Source organism: Poecile atricapillus, chromosome 3 (genome assembly GCF_030490865.1).
Source record: "Poecile atricapillus isolate bPoeAtr1 chromosome 3, bPoeAtr1.hap1, whole genome shotgun sequence".
Classification (NCBI taxonomy): Eukaryota; Metazoa; Chordata; class Aves; order Passeriformes; family Paridae; genus Poecile; species Poecile atricapillus.
Window position 1 is genome coordinate 64,234,044 of NC_081251.1, and position 13,913 is coordinate 64,247,956.

Here is a 13,913-nt window from a genome sequence, read left to right on the forward strand (position 1 = left end):
TGTTGCAGATTTTTCTTCATAAGGCATAACCTGCAGGAGCATGGGGATCGAGCAGTTTGCTGGGTTGCTGGTTTTTTTAAATGAGTGAGAAGATAAATGTGAATTTGCTCTTCAAGAAATAATTGTTTTATTTTGACTCCAGCAGTTGGTACTGGCCAAAGTGATTTCCGAGGGCATTCGATGTATGTCCCAGATCACTGTTCCACGCTAGGGAGACTAGACAGCTATCGCTCTGCCATGCAGCGCTCTGAAACCAAGGACACCAGCTGCCAGACGGAGGAAGTTAAAGTTGTGCCCCCTTCAATGAGAAGAATACGAGCACAGAAAGGACAAGGCATTGCAGCCCAGATGTCTCAGTTCTCCAGCTCATCTGGAAACATGTCAGTGATGAGTGATTCTGCTGCAGTTATATTTGCTTCTCGCCAAAATAACGACATAGGTTTTCACAGCTTGCCTCGGGTTGGTGCGAGAGTGTCTCTGCAGTCCCTAGATCAGACACAGAGCATGATGTCAAGGCAGACAGAAGACATTGCTGGCACTTTACCCCACCAGATAAGTAAATTGCAAGTGGATGATAGTGTTGTGCATCTGAGGAATAATCCCACGGTGGGGACTCTGTCGAGGCCAAAGTCCCAAGAGGTGAGAGGCTGTGATAGTGAGAAGTCCTCAAGCCCAGCATGTGTGGTCTCTCCTCATGCCACTTACTCGACGAGCATCATACCCAATGCAACACTGTCATCCTCCTCGGAAGTTATCCTTATTCATGCTGCCCAGAGTGTTGGATCATTGGACAGTAAAATTTCCAGTTCCACTGCCTTTCCAAATCAAAGAGACAATCCTGCTGCCAGCAGTGCAATAAGTGGGAAGGAGGATCACCATTCTTCGAGTGGTAACTGGAGTGAGAGTAGCTCCACACGCCACTCACAGACTTCAGATACCATCCCATCTAACACTGTCATGATGCTTTCCCTTGGTGACTCTGCTGTCTCTCTAAGCACTCCTGGGAATGCAGAGGCTGGGTCTCAGAGCACGAGCTACAGCTGTAGGAACACCGCTGCTTTAGCAAGCCCTTCCCAGGACAGCGATGGCCGGAGTGAATCCAGCTATTCTGGGGAGCGAGCACAGGCAGCAGTGAGCAGCACGGAGCATTGGTTGTACAAGTCTTCGGAAAACAGCGAGACTCCTTCACGCAAGGTGGTTTGTACCACACCAGGCTGTGCCACGCCCAGTAGCAACCTGAGCAGCAGCAGCCTGGAGAGGACGTCAGTCAGGGACGATTCTACTTCCCTCTATTCTGTGGACCATGATGGCTATTATGGCTCCGTGCATATGGACTCTGGACTGAAGTCAGACATGCCATGCAACACTACTAATGGTTTTGAGAACCTCAGAGACAGCGTGATAAATGTCTTTGAAGGAAAGGAGAAGAAACATCTGGATGACCACTCAGGCCAAGGTGACAAATCCCTTGCAAGAAACATCTCACTGAAAAAGGCAAAGAAGCCACCTTTGCCACCATCCAGAACAGACTCACTCAGAAGGATGCCTAAGAAAAAAGCCCAATCCAATGGACAGGTACTTGATGAAACCCTCATTGCCACCCTCCAGCATTCTCTGCAGCTGAATCTCAAGTGCAAAAATGGCAGCTCCCCTTCCCAGAGCCCCTGCAGCGATTATGAAGATCCCTGGGTGTTGCGCTCCCGCAGCCAAAGTTCGGTGAGTGCGAGCAGCAGCATGATGTCCACCACGGCTCCAAACCTGTACTCCATCTGCACGGTCACTCCCTCCCAGAGTGAAACAAGTAGCATAAAGTCAGAGTATGCTGACCAGTGGGGTTACTTCAGTGACTATGCTGCAGTGGCAGATGACCAGATGAAATCTCCAGTGACCCATTCTGCCAGTACATCATCTGCTCTCAGCGATTACAGCATCAGCCACTTCAGTGATGGCTCAAGGGCTTCTGTGCCACAAGTGCCCAGTGGACTGGCCAAACCAAAGAGTGCTTCTCCAGAGAAATCCCACCGAGTCACTTCGCCATCGAGTGGGTACTCCAGCCAGTCCAATACACCCACTGCACTTACTCCAGTGCCTGTACTTGTAAAGTCTGCATCATCAGGAAATGGGAAGTCCAAGCTGAAGCCTAAAGTGCCTGAAAGGAAGTCCTCGCTTCTGTCTTCAGTCTCCATGTCTTCATCATCCACTTCGCTTTCTTCAAATACATCTACTGAAGGGAGTGTGAGCGTGAAGAAATTGGACCCTGCTGTGAGCCCTCCTGTGGATTCTGGTGCTCCTCTTCCAACACCTCCACATTGCCCTGAACTTTCTCCTCCTCCTCCTCCTCCTCCAGCAGAAGTCATGGATTTGTCACCGTTGTCTGCCTCTCCCACATTCCCCCCTCCTCCGCCAGAAGCCAGTGTAAACTCTACCTTTGCTCAGACTGTGCCATGGTTTCCACAAGAAGCCTCCATCAGTTCATTCTTCTCCCCTGTTGCTCCTCCTCCTTCTTGCCCCTTAGCTGTCCCGCCACCAGCACCGCCACTTGATCCCAAAATAACAAAAGGTGCAACCATATTCCCACAGTATTCTTTCAAGAAACGCAACCAGGAGGATTCTTGCTACAGTCCAGTGAAACAGCCACTCAACAAGCAAGATTCATCAAGACCTGTGATGCCATTAGTAACCACCAAAGCACTGCAGATGGTGCAGTTGAGGTCCGTGAAAAAATCAACAGAAGGTGAACCATCAACTGAATCTGTTTCTGAAACCACCTCTCAGGAAAAAGGTACTGCAAATACATTGTCACAGTCTTTGCTAAAGCCATCTCTCTCACTAAAACTCAGTACCAGCTTAGGCGATGAGGAAATGAAAATCCAAGGCACTTCATTTAAAAATGCAGTTCAAACACTGTCTCGGGGTTCTCCTCTCATCCTCCCTGATAACGCATCTGTACTTGACAGTGACAAAAAGCCGATGAGTGCAGTAGGTCTAAAGAAATCTTCTGAAGCTGATGCTCTGGGGTCAGCCACTGATGACACACCTGAGTCCTCAGTGCAGAGTGAAGACCTCCCTTTAGGCATGTCACTTCAGGGGTCACCAGCATCTCCTGACAAGACTCAGGTTGTATTGCCAAGCAAGAAACCACCTCCTATTTCAAAGAAACCCAAACTGTTCCTTCTGGTACCACCTCCACAGTTAGACCTTACAGTGGAGAAAGCAGCTGAAGCGAGTGATACTGCCAGAAGCCCGACTAAGAGAGACGCTGTGCTTGCACACTCTGAGGAGGCGAGAAATTGTCTTACAGATGGACTCGGTTCTAGCGAGATGGACTCTGGCAGCCTGGTTCCTGAGGGAGGAGCTGCTGGATTCACCTTCTCTGAGACAGTGGGAGCGAATGCCTTTGTGGTACAGCCTGCTGCATCACCAGTTCAAGAAGAACCCAGGCAGGAGGAGCAGTCTGCTTTTGATGAAGGAAGCAGTTCAGGCAGCAGCCAAGACAGTGGCAGTAACACTGACGGGCACCTATCTCAAGAGAACGAAAGTGGTGAGTCTCTTTTCTCTGACTAATTCAGATGCAGCAGTAGCTATTTTGAAGAAGGTGGGGAGTGAGAATAGCCATCCTAGCATTGAGGTGGCATTCTGTAGAGGGCAGAATCTCTTGTGATTGTTACAAGTAAAACAAAAAAAGAAAGTTGCAGGGATCTAGTTAGTACTTCATGACATTTAATACAATTCCTTTCTGACTTATTACTGTTGCAGACACAGAAAGAAAATGATGCTTTATTTAACCATGCTAGTATTAAAGCATGCTGTGAAAACAGTTAATTTGTTAATATTGGTTTTGTGTTTTAGTGGAAAGCTTACAAATTTTCTTTTGTTACTGTTCTCCCGCCTGTTACGTGTGAGCAAGCACAGGCATTTATTTCATGCACTGCAGTTCCCTAAGCAAGCATTGATCTGAAATGACAATGACAGTGCTGCACTCAGTCCGTCAGATGCTTCTCCTTGGAGGCAGCAAGGGCTGGCTTCAGGACTGTGTGCCCGTGGGGTTTGCACAACACACTGACCGTGTTGTTTGTTCTCTTTGCATAGTGGAGGTGTTTGAATCAGACACAGCCAATAGTTCATTCCTGCCAAGCAGTAGTTATGGGGAAGACACGGACGGAGTGGCAACACCAGCAAGACCAAGGACTACTGAGGATCTTTTTGCAGCCATCCACAGGTACTGCAGAAACTGCCCTTCCTTTAACTCTTAGGTCTGGTAGGTCTCTCAGAAATAAATTCAACATTTTAACATAGAACACCCAATTACAACAGTCATGGCTTTAACAGCAAGCACGTATTTATCAACTTTCTACTGAGGCTGTGTGTGAAAAAGATGAGGAAAAGAACTTGCATTTTATTGTTTTATAAATGTATTTAATCCAGTCTGAACTAAAATCAACTAGATTAAATGGACATAGATTGTATTATAAATACCTTGCCCTTTGAAATAGCAAGTTGCATCTAGTATTTATTGTACTGTTCTCAATCTGCCATATTAACTCTGCTGTTGCTTTTTCTGTGTATCTTTTTGTTTTCATTCTCGTTCTTCTCCATCTCTTTTTACTCTCTTCGCTGCTTATATGGTGCAGTTTGGGACAGAGGCTCAACGCTAATGCTTCATGGCAAGCGTGGCTGAAACTGGCAAGTAACGCAACATGTCAGTCATATGGCAAAACATATGGCAAACGCTGGATTATAGTTTGCCGTAATCCAGCCTGAGGTCGGGTGTTTTGTGTCAAACTGGTTCATGAATGAAATGTGCAATACTGGCTCTATTATTAATGACATTATTCATTTCCCTTGAAAACAAAACCATCCCAAATGGCAGCTAGATTTACATGCTGTTCGCATTAGGTGCTCAGAGAGAAGGAAGCCCCAGGACAGGAGCGCCCGAAGGCAGCGCTCCCCTGGAGCAGCGCTCCCCTGGAGCAGCGCTCCCCTGGAGCAGCGCTCCCCTGGAGCAGCGCTCCCCTGGAGCAGCGCTCCCCTGGAGCAGCGCTCCCCTGGAGCAGCGCTCCCCTGGAGCAGCGCTCCCCTGGAGCAGCGCTCCCTTGGAGCAGCGCTCCCTTGGAGCAGCGCTCCCTTGGAGCAGCGCTCCCTTGGAGCAGCGCTCCCTTGGAGCAGCGCTCCCTTGGAGCAGCGCTCCCTTGGAGCAGCGCTCCCTTGGAGCAGCGCTCCCTTGGAGCAGCGCTCCCTTGGAGCAGCGCTCCCTTGGAGCAGCGCTCCTGGACCGCGGCCGGAGCCGCCCCGAGCCGGGCGTGGCGCCAGCGCCATCGCGTGGCTGCACCGCGCACTGCAAACCTCCCTGCCAGCCAGGGGGGAATTACCCAGGTGTTCGGTCAGTGTGCACATCTGTGCATCGGGAATGAGCGACGGGAGCTGCCAGGCTGCAGATGCAAATGATATTTTTTTTTTTTTTTTTTTTTTCATTTTTGAAACAAGTCCTTTCCAGACATTGCAAAAATCACATGTCTATGATACTGACTTTCTGTTTTTTTACTGATTATCCCTTAGGACGTGGCCTGTATGAGCCATTCTGAAAATGCTCTGTTGCATTCATGTTGCTTGGCTCTCTCTCTCAAATTTGTGTCAAATTTGGCTTTAGAATGAGACAACCAGTAGCCATTCTCCTTTATGTATGGAGACAGAGAGTGGATTTCTGTGTATGTGCACATACCTTTAATTCATGAGTTTGTGGGGAAATGGACAATGGAGCTGGATGTGACATACTTAGAACTGCCTGATAAATTTTTTTATTAAGACCTTGCTTTTTCTGGCTTTGGACTTGAACCACTTTCTTCCTTGGTTGCTAATTAATAGAAAGGGTTTAGGTTTTCCCCCGCTATTTCTAAGAGATATTATTTCAGTAATTGGCACTCTTGAATAGATGCTTTAGAGCAAGACAAGAAATTTAGTGGTATGTGCATTAAGAACAGGAAGAACAGTCTGAAGTTTTAAGTCACAGTTTTGTTCGAACATATACCCTATCTGTGTCTGAAATACCACCAAAACCAAATTATCTTCCATAATTCATACATACTGAGAAAAGCTGGCTTGGGGCTGACAACAAACTGACTGCTCTGCACTGCATTCTCAGTCTTAACCAAATCACTCCAAGCTAGGATAACAAAGTCTTTCCCTGCAGATCTTTTCAACTGAATTTTTTTATTTTTTTTTCCATTTAATTTGGGGTTTGGTAGCAGTACAATCCCAGCCCTGCAGTGTTTAAAGATACCCATAGACAGCCAAAACCCTAATGAAGGAAAATCTTTTCTGTGTGACAAATGCACACACGTGTTCACATACAGACTTGCAGAGCATCCAAGCACCAAAACCATCTGTTGCCTACAGCACTAACGCACAGTTAAATCTAGATGAGGTTCCTACATTGGCTGCTCCTGAAGTCATCATTATATCTCCTCACTGTCTTCTGTGTCCATTCATCCTCAGGCTGAATGGACATTGGCATTACATTCTTACTCCAGAAAGACAGGTGGAGGCAGCAGCAGCTGCTGAAAATACCAGCTGGTACAGCTGCCTGTGGGGGTATCACAAGTGAGCTGTGCATAAACTTTGCCACTTAGGAGAGTTAGGATTGCTCCAAAGTCTTGGCACAGCCTGTAGCAATGTCTGTTGCTGCCACCTACTCAGCTGATGGATCCTGCTTCTTTGTTTTCAGTGGTTTTTTAATTATTAATAGGCTGTGATGCATGAACACATTTGAGCTTGCCTTGGCAAAATCTCAAAGCTTTTAAGAAAGTAAAGCTAAAGATCACATTAAGTAGAAATCTGTTTTACAAGGGGAATGGTCTGGGTTGAACACATGCTTGATAAAAATTAATATAGAGTTTTGTAGCATGATAATTTTATCTCTTTAAGAAGTCTATTGACTTGTGTTAAACTTCTGCCAAAATACCATATTTAAAATTAGGCTTTATATAATCTTTTTAAATTAATTCTTGCTCAGTCAGCAAAGAAATGAAGCAGCTGTGCTACAGATACCAGGCATGTACATTTCTCTGAGATTTCTAGTAATGTGAAAATGAGGCAGTAAAAGTCCAGTTTCCACATATTCCCAGTTCCATGGTTATCTCTTAATTTTATTTTTTTTGTGTTGTCCCTGCACTTCACATTTAAATAGACAAACACTCCGCTCTTTCATTTGGAAAGATAACTTTCTTGTCTGGAAGTTGGTCTCTCCTTCATTTAGTTGAAAGTTGCAATGACAGAGCACCAACATAACTGAATTTTGTCTGTGCATTTTGAGAGGAGCTGGAAAAGTTTTTTTCTCTATTTATTTAATATTTGGATTAGGGAGGGGTTTTTTTTTTAATCATTTGATTTGAGAATTGTTACATGTGGCTCCCTTTTCTCCGTCCTCAGCAGCAGCGCATTGCTGTGTCATTTTTTCTGAAGGAAAGTGTACTAAACTACACCTTTAATTCTCCAGAGTGTCAAATGAAATTGTAAAATGCAACAAAACAACCCATATACTCTTGATGACACATTTTGAATCAAGTCCTCAAATTAACAGAGAAAACAGCAAGAAGTATAAATCTTTATAGCACATTAGTCTGAGCACTTGAATGCTGGCTCCATAAAACCAGATTCACTAAATCTGCTAAAGTGTTCTGAACATCAGTATTGCCAGTTTTAGTAGTTTCATTGTTCCAGATTTGCAGAAAAAGAGTAATAAACTTACCTTATACCTCCAATACCCGCATTGGTGCCTGTACAGTTCTGGTGGTGTTCTTACTCATGCTTTAGATTTAGATCACTTCTCCCTTTTCCCTGTCTCTGCTTTAGCTTAATTCATTGTCATCCCTCTAAACTGAGTTTAATTAGAGGAGATAAAAAGTTTCATTTTTGTGTCATCCTCTTTCTGTGTGTGTATGTGTGTTTCAAACTCAGATCCAAAAGGAAAGTCCTTGGCCGTAAAGATTCTGAAGACGACCGTACCCGCAACCATTCTCCGTCACCCCCCGTAACTCCCACTGGTGCTTCCCCAAATTTAGCTACCCTCAAACAAGCCGGGTCTATTCAGAGAAGCGTTCGCAAGAGCAGCACCAGCAATGACAACTTCAAAGCCCTGCTGCTGAAGAAAGGGAGTCGCTGTGACACCAGTTCCCGTATGTCCGCAGCAGAGATGTTGAAGAACACGGACCCGCGGTTCCACCGGACAAAGACAGACGCCTCCCCCGACCTTTCTGACAGCCCTGCCAGCTGCTCGCCCAGCAAGAGCAAACGGGCCCAGGAAGAGTGGGCCAAGAGCGAGGGCCTGATGCCAAGGAGCATGTCCTTCTCTGGCACGAGGTACGGCCGGTCACGGACACCCCCGTCTGCTGCCAGCAGCAAGTACAACGTCCGCAACCGCATCCAGAGCAGCCCCATGACTGTCATTAGTGAAGGAGATGGGGAAGTGGTGGAGCAGTCCGAGGGCAGGGTTCAGAGGACTTTGGAAGAGCAGCAAGAGGGGCAGCTTGATATGTTTAACAGTGATGAAATGGACATGAATGACTTTCCATATGCTGAGGAGGCAGGCTGCAAGGAGACCTTGGATCCAGCCCATGCAGACTTAATGACTCAACCAGGTGCTTCAAGGAAGTACCTAAACTCTTCAGCTGAAGAAAGTTAAAAGGCAGTGTGACAAAAGGCTTCGGATATTAGTCTAGAAAATCACAGGGACTAGATTCCAGAAGAAGGCCCAGACCAGGACAAGGTTACTTTGCTGAGCATTTATTCCACGAACTGCATGTGTATGTTTAAATGCTAAAGCAATGGTGGTTCTGCATGGTTGGGTTGGGGTGGGGAGCACTTGCTTTGAATGAGTGGTCTGTGGCATAAAGAAAGTTAACAGCTGAATTTTTTGTGTAAAGCCTTAGAAGTCCTCTTGTGGGTTGGGGTGGGGAAGTTTTCTCAGAGTCTGTAGGGGTGTGAAGTTTTTCTTTTTCTTGAGACTGCAATTGTGCAAGCAAAATTTAGGAATAAGCCTGAAATGGGAAGGCTCCTGTGGTACAAGCTGGACATTTGGTTCAAAAACATTGTAGTGATGCAGCGTAGTGCATTCATTAAGCGGAGGGAGGCACAGTGAGGCACATTCACCTCTGAGAGAGGGTAGCAGGGTTGGTGCTGGGGTTACATGGCTCCTTGGTGGAGTATGGCCCAGCGTTTGATGAGGCGTGTCCTGCTCGAGCAGTGAGCTCACCACGTTATGGGTTGGTCCAGGGTACTGTACTTTTAATTCTTTTTCCTGAGGGAAAATGAACTGTGTAGTTATTGTGGAAAAGGGAGCTGATTTTATAACACACTACTAGCTGCTGTGCAGCCGCACACGTTCACTTGGTGAAACGCATGTTTCCAGGTGAATTGCTTCCTTGGCTGGAGTATTCCCTTAGAGAATTAGGACAGCTGGATGTGTGCAGAGGGTGCAAGCAGACATCAGGAAAGTGGGAGATGAATGAAGAAGCGTACTGCCAGAATTTGGAAGGGTTACTGATGTGGTTTAGGAATGGTATTTCCCAATTTAGTGTTCTCACCAAACCACTCCAAACCATGTACTGCTCACTCACTCCCCTCTTGCTCTTACCCCTACGGGTGGCTGGAGGGGAGAATTGGAGGCACAAAAGGTGAAGGTTGGGGGCTATAAAAGAATCTACTGGAAACAGCAGTGAAGTGAAAAATGGACAGTAGCAGCAACAACGCTTAGAAAAAGGTGAATGGCTCACAGGTGACTGCTCACCACACAGAGCCTGGTAATGTGTGACCTGCTGCCCCACGTCCTTGTCCCCAGCACTGTTGTGAGGTGGTGTAGAATAACCTCTGTGTCCTGGCCACGGCTCCTCCTGGCTACTGCAAAAAATGAACCCTGTCCTGGCCGGAACCAGGGCAGTTGTGTTTCTGAATTAGAAAGAGAAATTTGACTTGCACTACTGCACTACTTGCAAAGCTGTAGGTGGAGCCCGTCTTTCAAAACTGAAATTTGGGAGTTGTGTATTGCCAGAAATCTGTCTTTCATTTGTCAAAATGGGGAGACTATTACTTTTCATCACTTGAAAAACAGATACTTGCTAACTTTTGGTTACCAAAGAATAAGTTACAGTTACTTTCCTTTTTGATTTGCCTGCAGTATTGCTCTTCTTTTTTAACCTTAATAATTTAGTGAGGTTCGTTTTTATTGTATATTTTACAGATAATAAGAACATTTAACGGTTTTCCAATTGTAAAGAAGACCATTAATTAAAACTGAAATATTGGCTGAAGTTTTTGGTTCTTGGTAGGAATTAAGCTTTTAATTTTTAATAAGAATTTTGCATCATTTGATGGCATGCGCAGTTTTTGTATTGTTTGTACATATTGAAAGTTGTTAAAATATCTTTTGATCTCCTTACCGTAGAATTTTTACATTTTTAGATTGCTTTTAAGAAGAAAAAGCACTCTTTGTAGATTATTTATTTTAGAGAAATATGCTTGTAATCTCTTTCTTCAATCCTTTACTTGTTAGTTATGTAAATTTCAGGGGCCTTCGTTTAACTCTTCCCTTCACAGGAGGGGAATAGTGCTGAAAATGCTGTGACTTTGCTTCAATAAAGAAAAAGCCTGCCAGTTGCCATATTGTCTTTTGAGTCGATTAAAATCTCCTTCAAAAGATATGTCCTGCAGCGTATGGCAACCCACTGAATGCCATAATCCATGCATCCAGCTACTAATTTCCAGTTTTCATTGCAAAATTTACTAATTCACTTTAGAGGCAATTAAAGTGTACTCACACATCCATCCCATTTTGGTATCTCAATTCTGAGACTAAAAAAATTTAAATAATCCTAAGATTTTTTTCCAGTGCCATGTGAGTGTTTCTACTACTTCTCTCCTACTTGCAACCTGTCCCAGAAAACTAAAATTTTTTGGAGAACCAGATTATAAGCAGAGTGAGTGAGAAGTAAAATGGACAAATTGAATGCAGCTGCACTCACTGGAACCAGGGTGGGATTAACTGATGCGCAGCAAACTTTCAACCTTTTTTACATGCTAACTGTATTGAAAGAGCCATTGGATTTTTAAATGAAAATAAAACCTAATTGGATCAAGTAGTTTGTTTCAGATATTAATACTGATCTGAACTGCATCCTGTTACAAAGAGATAGCAGTGGCAGAATGTTTTGCACTAAACATCTTGTGAATGTTGCTTTGGTCTGTCTCCCATGGCTGATCACATGAAGCATGAAAGGACCAAGTCTTTTCCACAGCAGGTGCTGTCCTTTGAAAGCCATGCTAAATGCTATGCCACCATCCTGACAGGATAATGTGTAATAAATAATACTCAGGTTTGGTTTATTTTTTATGGATGAGAAAATCATCTAAGTGAAAAATGGATGCACTGGGCAAAATTGTAACTGGTGCCTGCAGCTTCTGCAGCCATTTGCATCCTTTTGCATCAAGTGACTAGGAGGGAGAATAGCCAGCTTGTTTCCTGGTGATGGCCAGCTGATGCTGTGCCAGTTGTTTTTATGGGCTACGTGTGGAACTTGTGAGAAAAGCCTGACTTAAATGCACACCATCTTGTCAGTGCAGGAAGATGAGATTAAACTTAATGTAGCCCAGGCTGAATTTCCTCTCTGGCCACAGGTAGCCTTGATGCTCCTCTAAAACCCACATCTGCTGAACTTGGGCTGAAGCTCAGGCTTTGGCTAACATGCAGAAGGCAGTGTTCATGCAGCCCTACTGATGTTGCAACATGACATTTTACACAGTACATGGTGTAGTGAAATACCTTAAGTATGCTGAAATATGTTTAATGGTGCTTTTTTTTACCATTTACTTTGGTAGCTGATATAACTTTCTTACAGAGGTGCCACCATGTCATCTCCCCACAGGCAGAACTGGTTAATTATTTTGTCACGCTTACAACTTCAAAGTCGCTTTCTTTGACAGTTAAGGTTCCTCCAGAGGGAGGTTTTGCACTTGAGATTTTATTGGTCTACAGCTGTAGATTAAATTTAGCAAACCTTTGCTAAAGACATCAGAGCAGAAGGAGAGGAAGACACATATGTAAACTTGGCTGTGCTGAAGAAAAAAAGCAGACGTCATCCTGATGCTTCATGCATCATACTGTCCCAGGGCTTGTTTGGAGTTTACAGCTGGTCTACAGTTTGCCTCTAAAACAAGAATATTGAAGGTAGATGTGAGATTAATTTCTGGTTTCTGCTTTACTGGGAATGGTTTTCAGCTTCAGTCTTTTTCTAAATTCTGCCCTGTGTTAACTCATTTCACGTTTCATTGCTTTATGTTCAAAGTTCTGCTATCAGATGTAGGCAGCCCCAATAACCCTGTGAATCAGCCCTCCAGTTATTCTGTCAGTACATTCACAAGGCTCTGGGGCATTTACAAGTCTTCACTACTGTTTGTGGAAAGGAGAACTTATTACCTTAATTGAAATGATGGAGGTTATGCAAGGAGCAATAGCTTGGTGAGAGGAGGTTTGGAAGGCTACTGGAGATCAGTTAAAATAATTGGGAAAGAAGTGGATTTGATGAATACAGGATTTTGAGAAGACAGGACTGGGACGCTGGTTCCTGCATAAGGCTCAGCCTTGAAAGAAGGCACTGCAGAAAAGGTGAAGCAAGGAGATTACTGAGAAGTACAGTGAATGCACAGGTTAAGGTATGGGGTGGGCAGGCTAGTGCAGATTCTAGATGATAAAGAAGTTTCAGCAAGTACAGAAGAGAGAAAAAGGTAAAGGAACAATGGAACAGCCACAGCAAGGAGGAAGAAAAATTTTAGCCCATGTGTTTCATCCTAATTCAAAGGGTATAGAAGGCCAAAGTCAGTCAAACGTGGGGGAAAAAAATCCAAAACTCCTAACAATTTAGAAGAGGAAAATGAGCAAAATTGTGTGAGCTTAGAGAAGCCATTGTAGGCTGAAGTGAATGCTGCTCTAGGAGACCTCAGGCAACACTGGGTAGGTGGCTTGAACACCTAAGTCTGGAAAGAATAAAGGGAATTGATTGATTGATTGATTGATTGATTGATTGACTGAGAAGATCAAAGCTCAGATTGATCTTGTCTAATTTCTGCCAACAACTCTGCATCCAGTGGTTCCAATGGACTGGGTAGAGGTCTCCAGACACTTGGATTGGGATAACTTGTTAAACCTTCAGTCATTTCCTGAAGCAAAGAGAGGCGACTCATGCATGCAGCACAGGGATGAATATGTTAATACTACTGCAAGCAAATAGACCTTGTTTGATGTTCTTTGGATACCACAAAGTTCTGGAAAAGTCATTTATAGCAGCAGTCACTGTTCAAACAAAGCCATTGCCACAGTACATTTGAGTGATTCAAAATGATGCATTGTTTGCTTTTATAGGAGAGAACTAAAAGGATGGACTTCCATGGTAAAACAAAGTCTTACATAATTTTAAATGGCAATAAGGAATCATTTTATCTGTTTTATTTAAAATAATAAATATATAAATAAAAATATTTAAAACTTCTGTACTCATGGAAGAGAACACAATGGCTTTATAATTGGTAGCGTTCTGAGTTCCCCCCTTTTACTTAATTTTCTGAATAACTTTCAGAAGTGATTTCTTGCGTGGTTAACACTAGAGAAGTCTTCTGGCAAAATTGATAACTTTCTTAGTTCTAAAGGGGTGTTACCAACTTAAATCAGAGTGCAGCATTAAAGTCTTGTAAATACTTAGTGCTAGATTGTGACTGTGGCTATACATGGCTCTGTGTGTGAATTAATAAACATTTGACAGAGAAAAATGTAGAAATGTTTGATAAAGATGTGCTGTGTCATGTATTATCCTGAAAAACTGGGTAAAAGCCTTGATAGTGCCTCCCCAGCAGAATGCTGGGTACATTTTATG

General features: G+C 44.1%; 1 protein-coding gene across 4 annotated transcripts in view; it reads left to right on the forward strand.

The window, feature by feature from the left end:
* Positions 1 to 11,129, forward strand: part of NHSL1 (NHS like 1) — a 177,835-nt gene extending 166,706 nt beyond the window's left edge. For 3 of the 4 annotated variants that reach the window (XM_058836377.1, XM_058836379.1, XM_058836380.1), the window contains 3 exons: positions 143 to 3,541; positions 4,090 to 4,219; positions 7,954 to 11,129. In XM_058836377.1, coding sequence (XP_058692360.1) covers positions 143 to 3,541; positions 4,090 to 4,219; positions 7,954 to 8,677 — 4,253 coding nt within the window. In that variant the 3' untranslated portion in view covers positions 8,678 to 11,129. The remainder of the gene's footprint in view (positions 1 to 142; positions 3,542 to 4,089; positions 4,220 to 7,953) is intronic. The other variant, XM_058836378.1, reaches the window with a different exon arrangement.
* Positions 11,130 to 13,913: the final 2,784 nt, after the last annotated feature.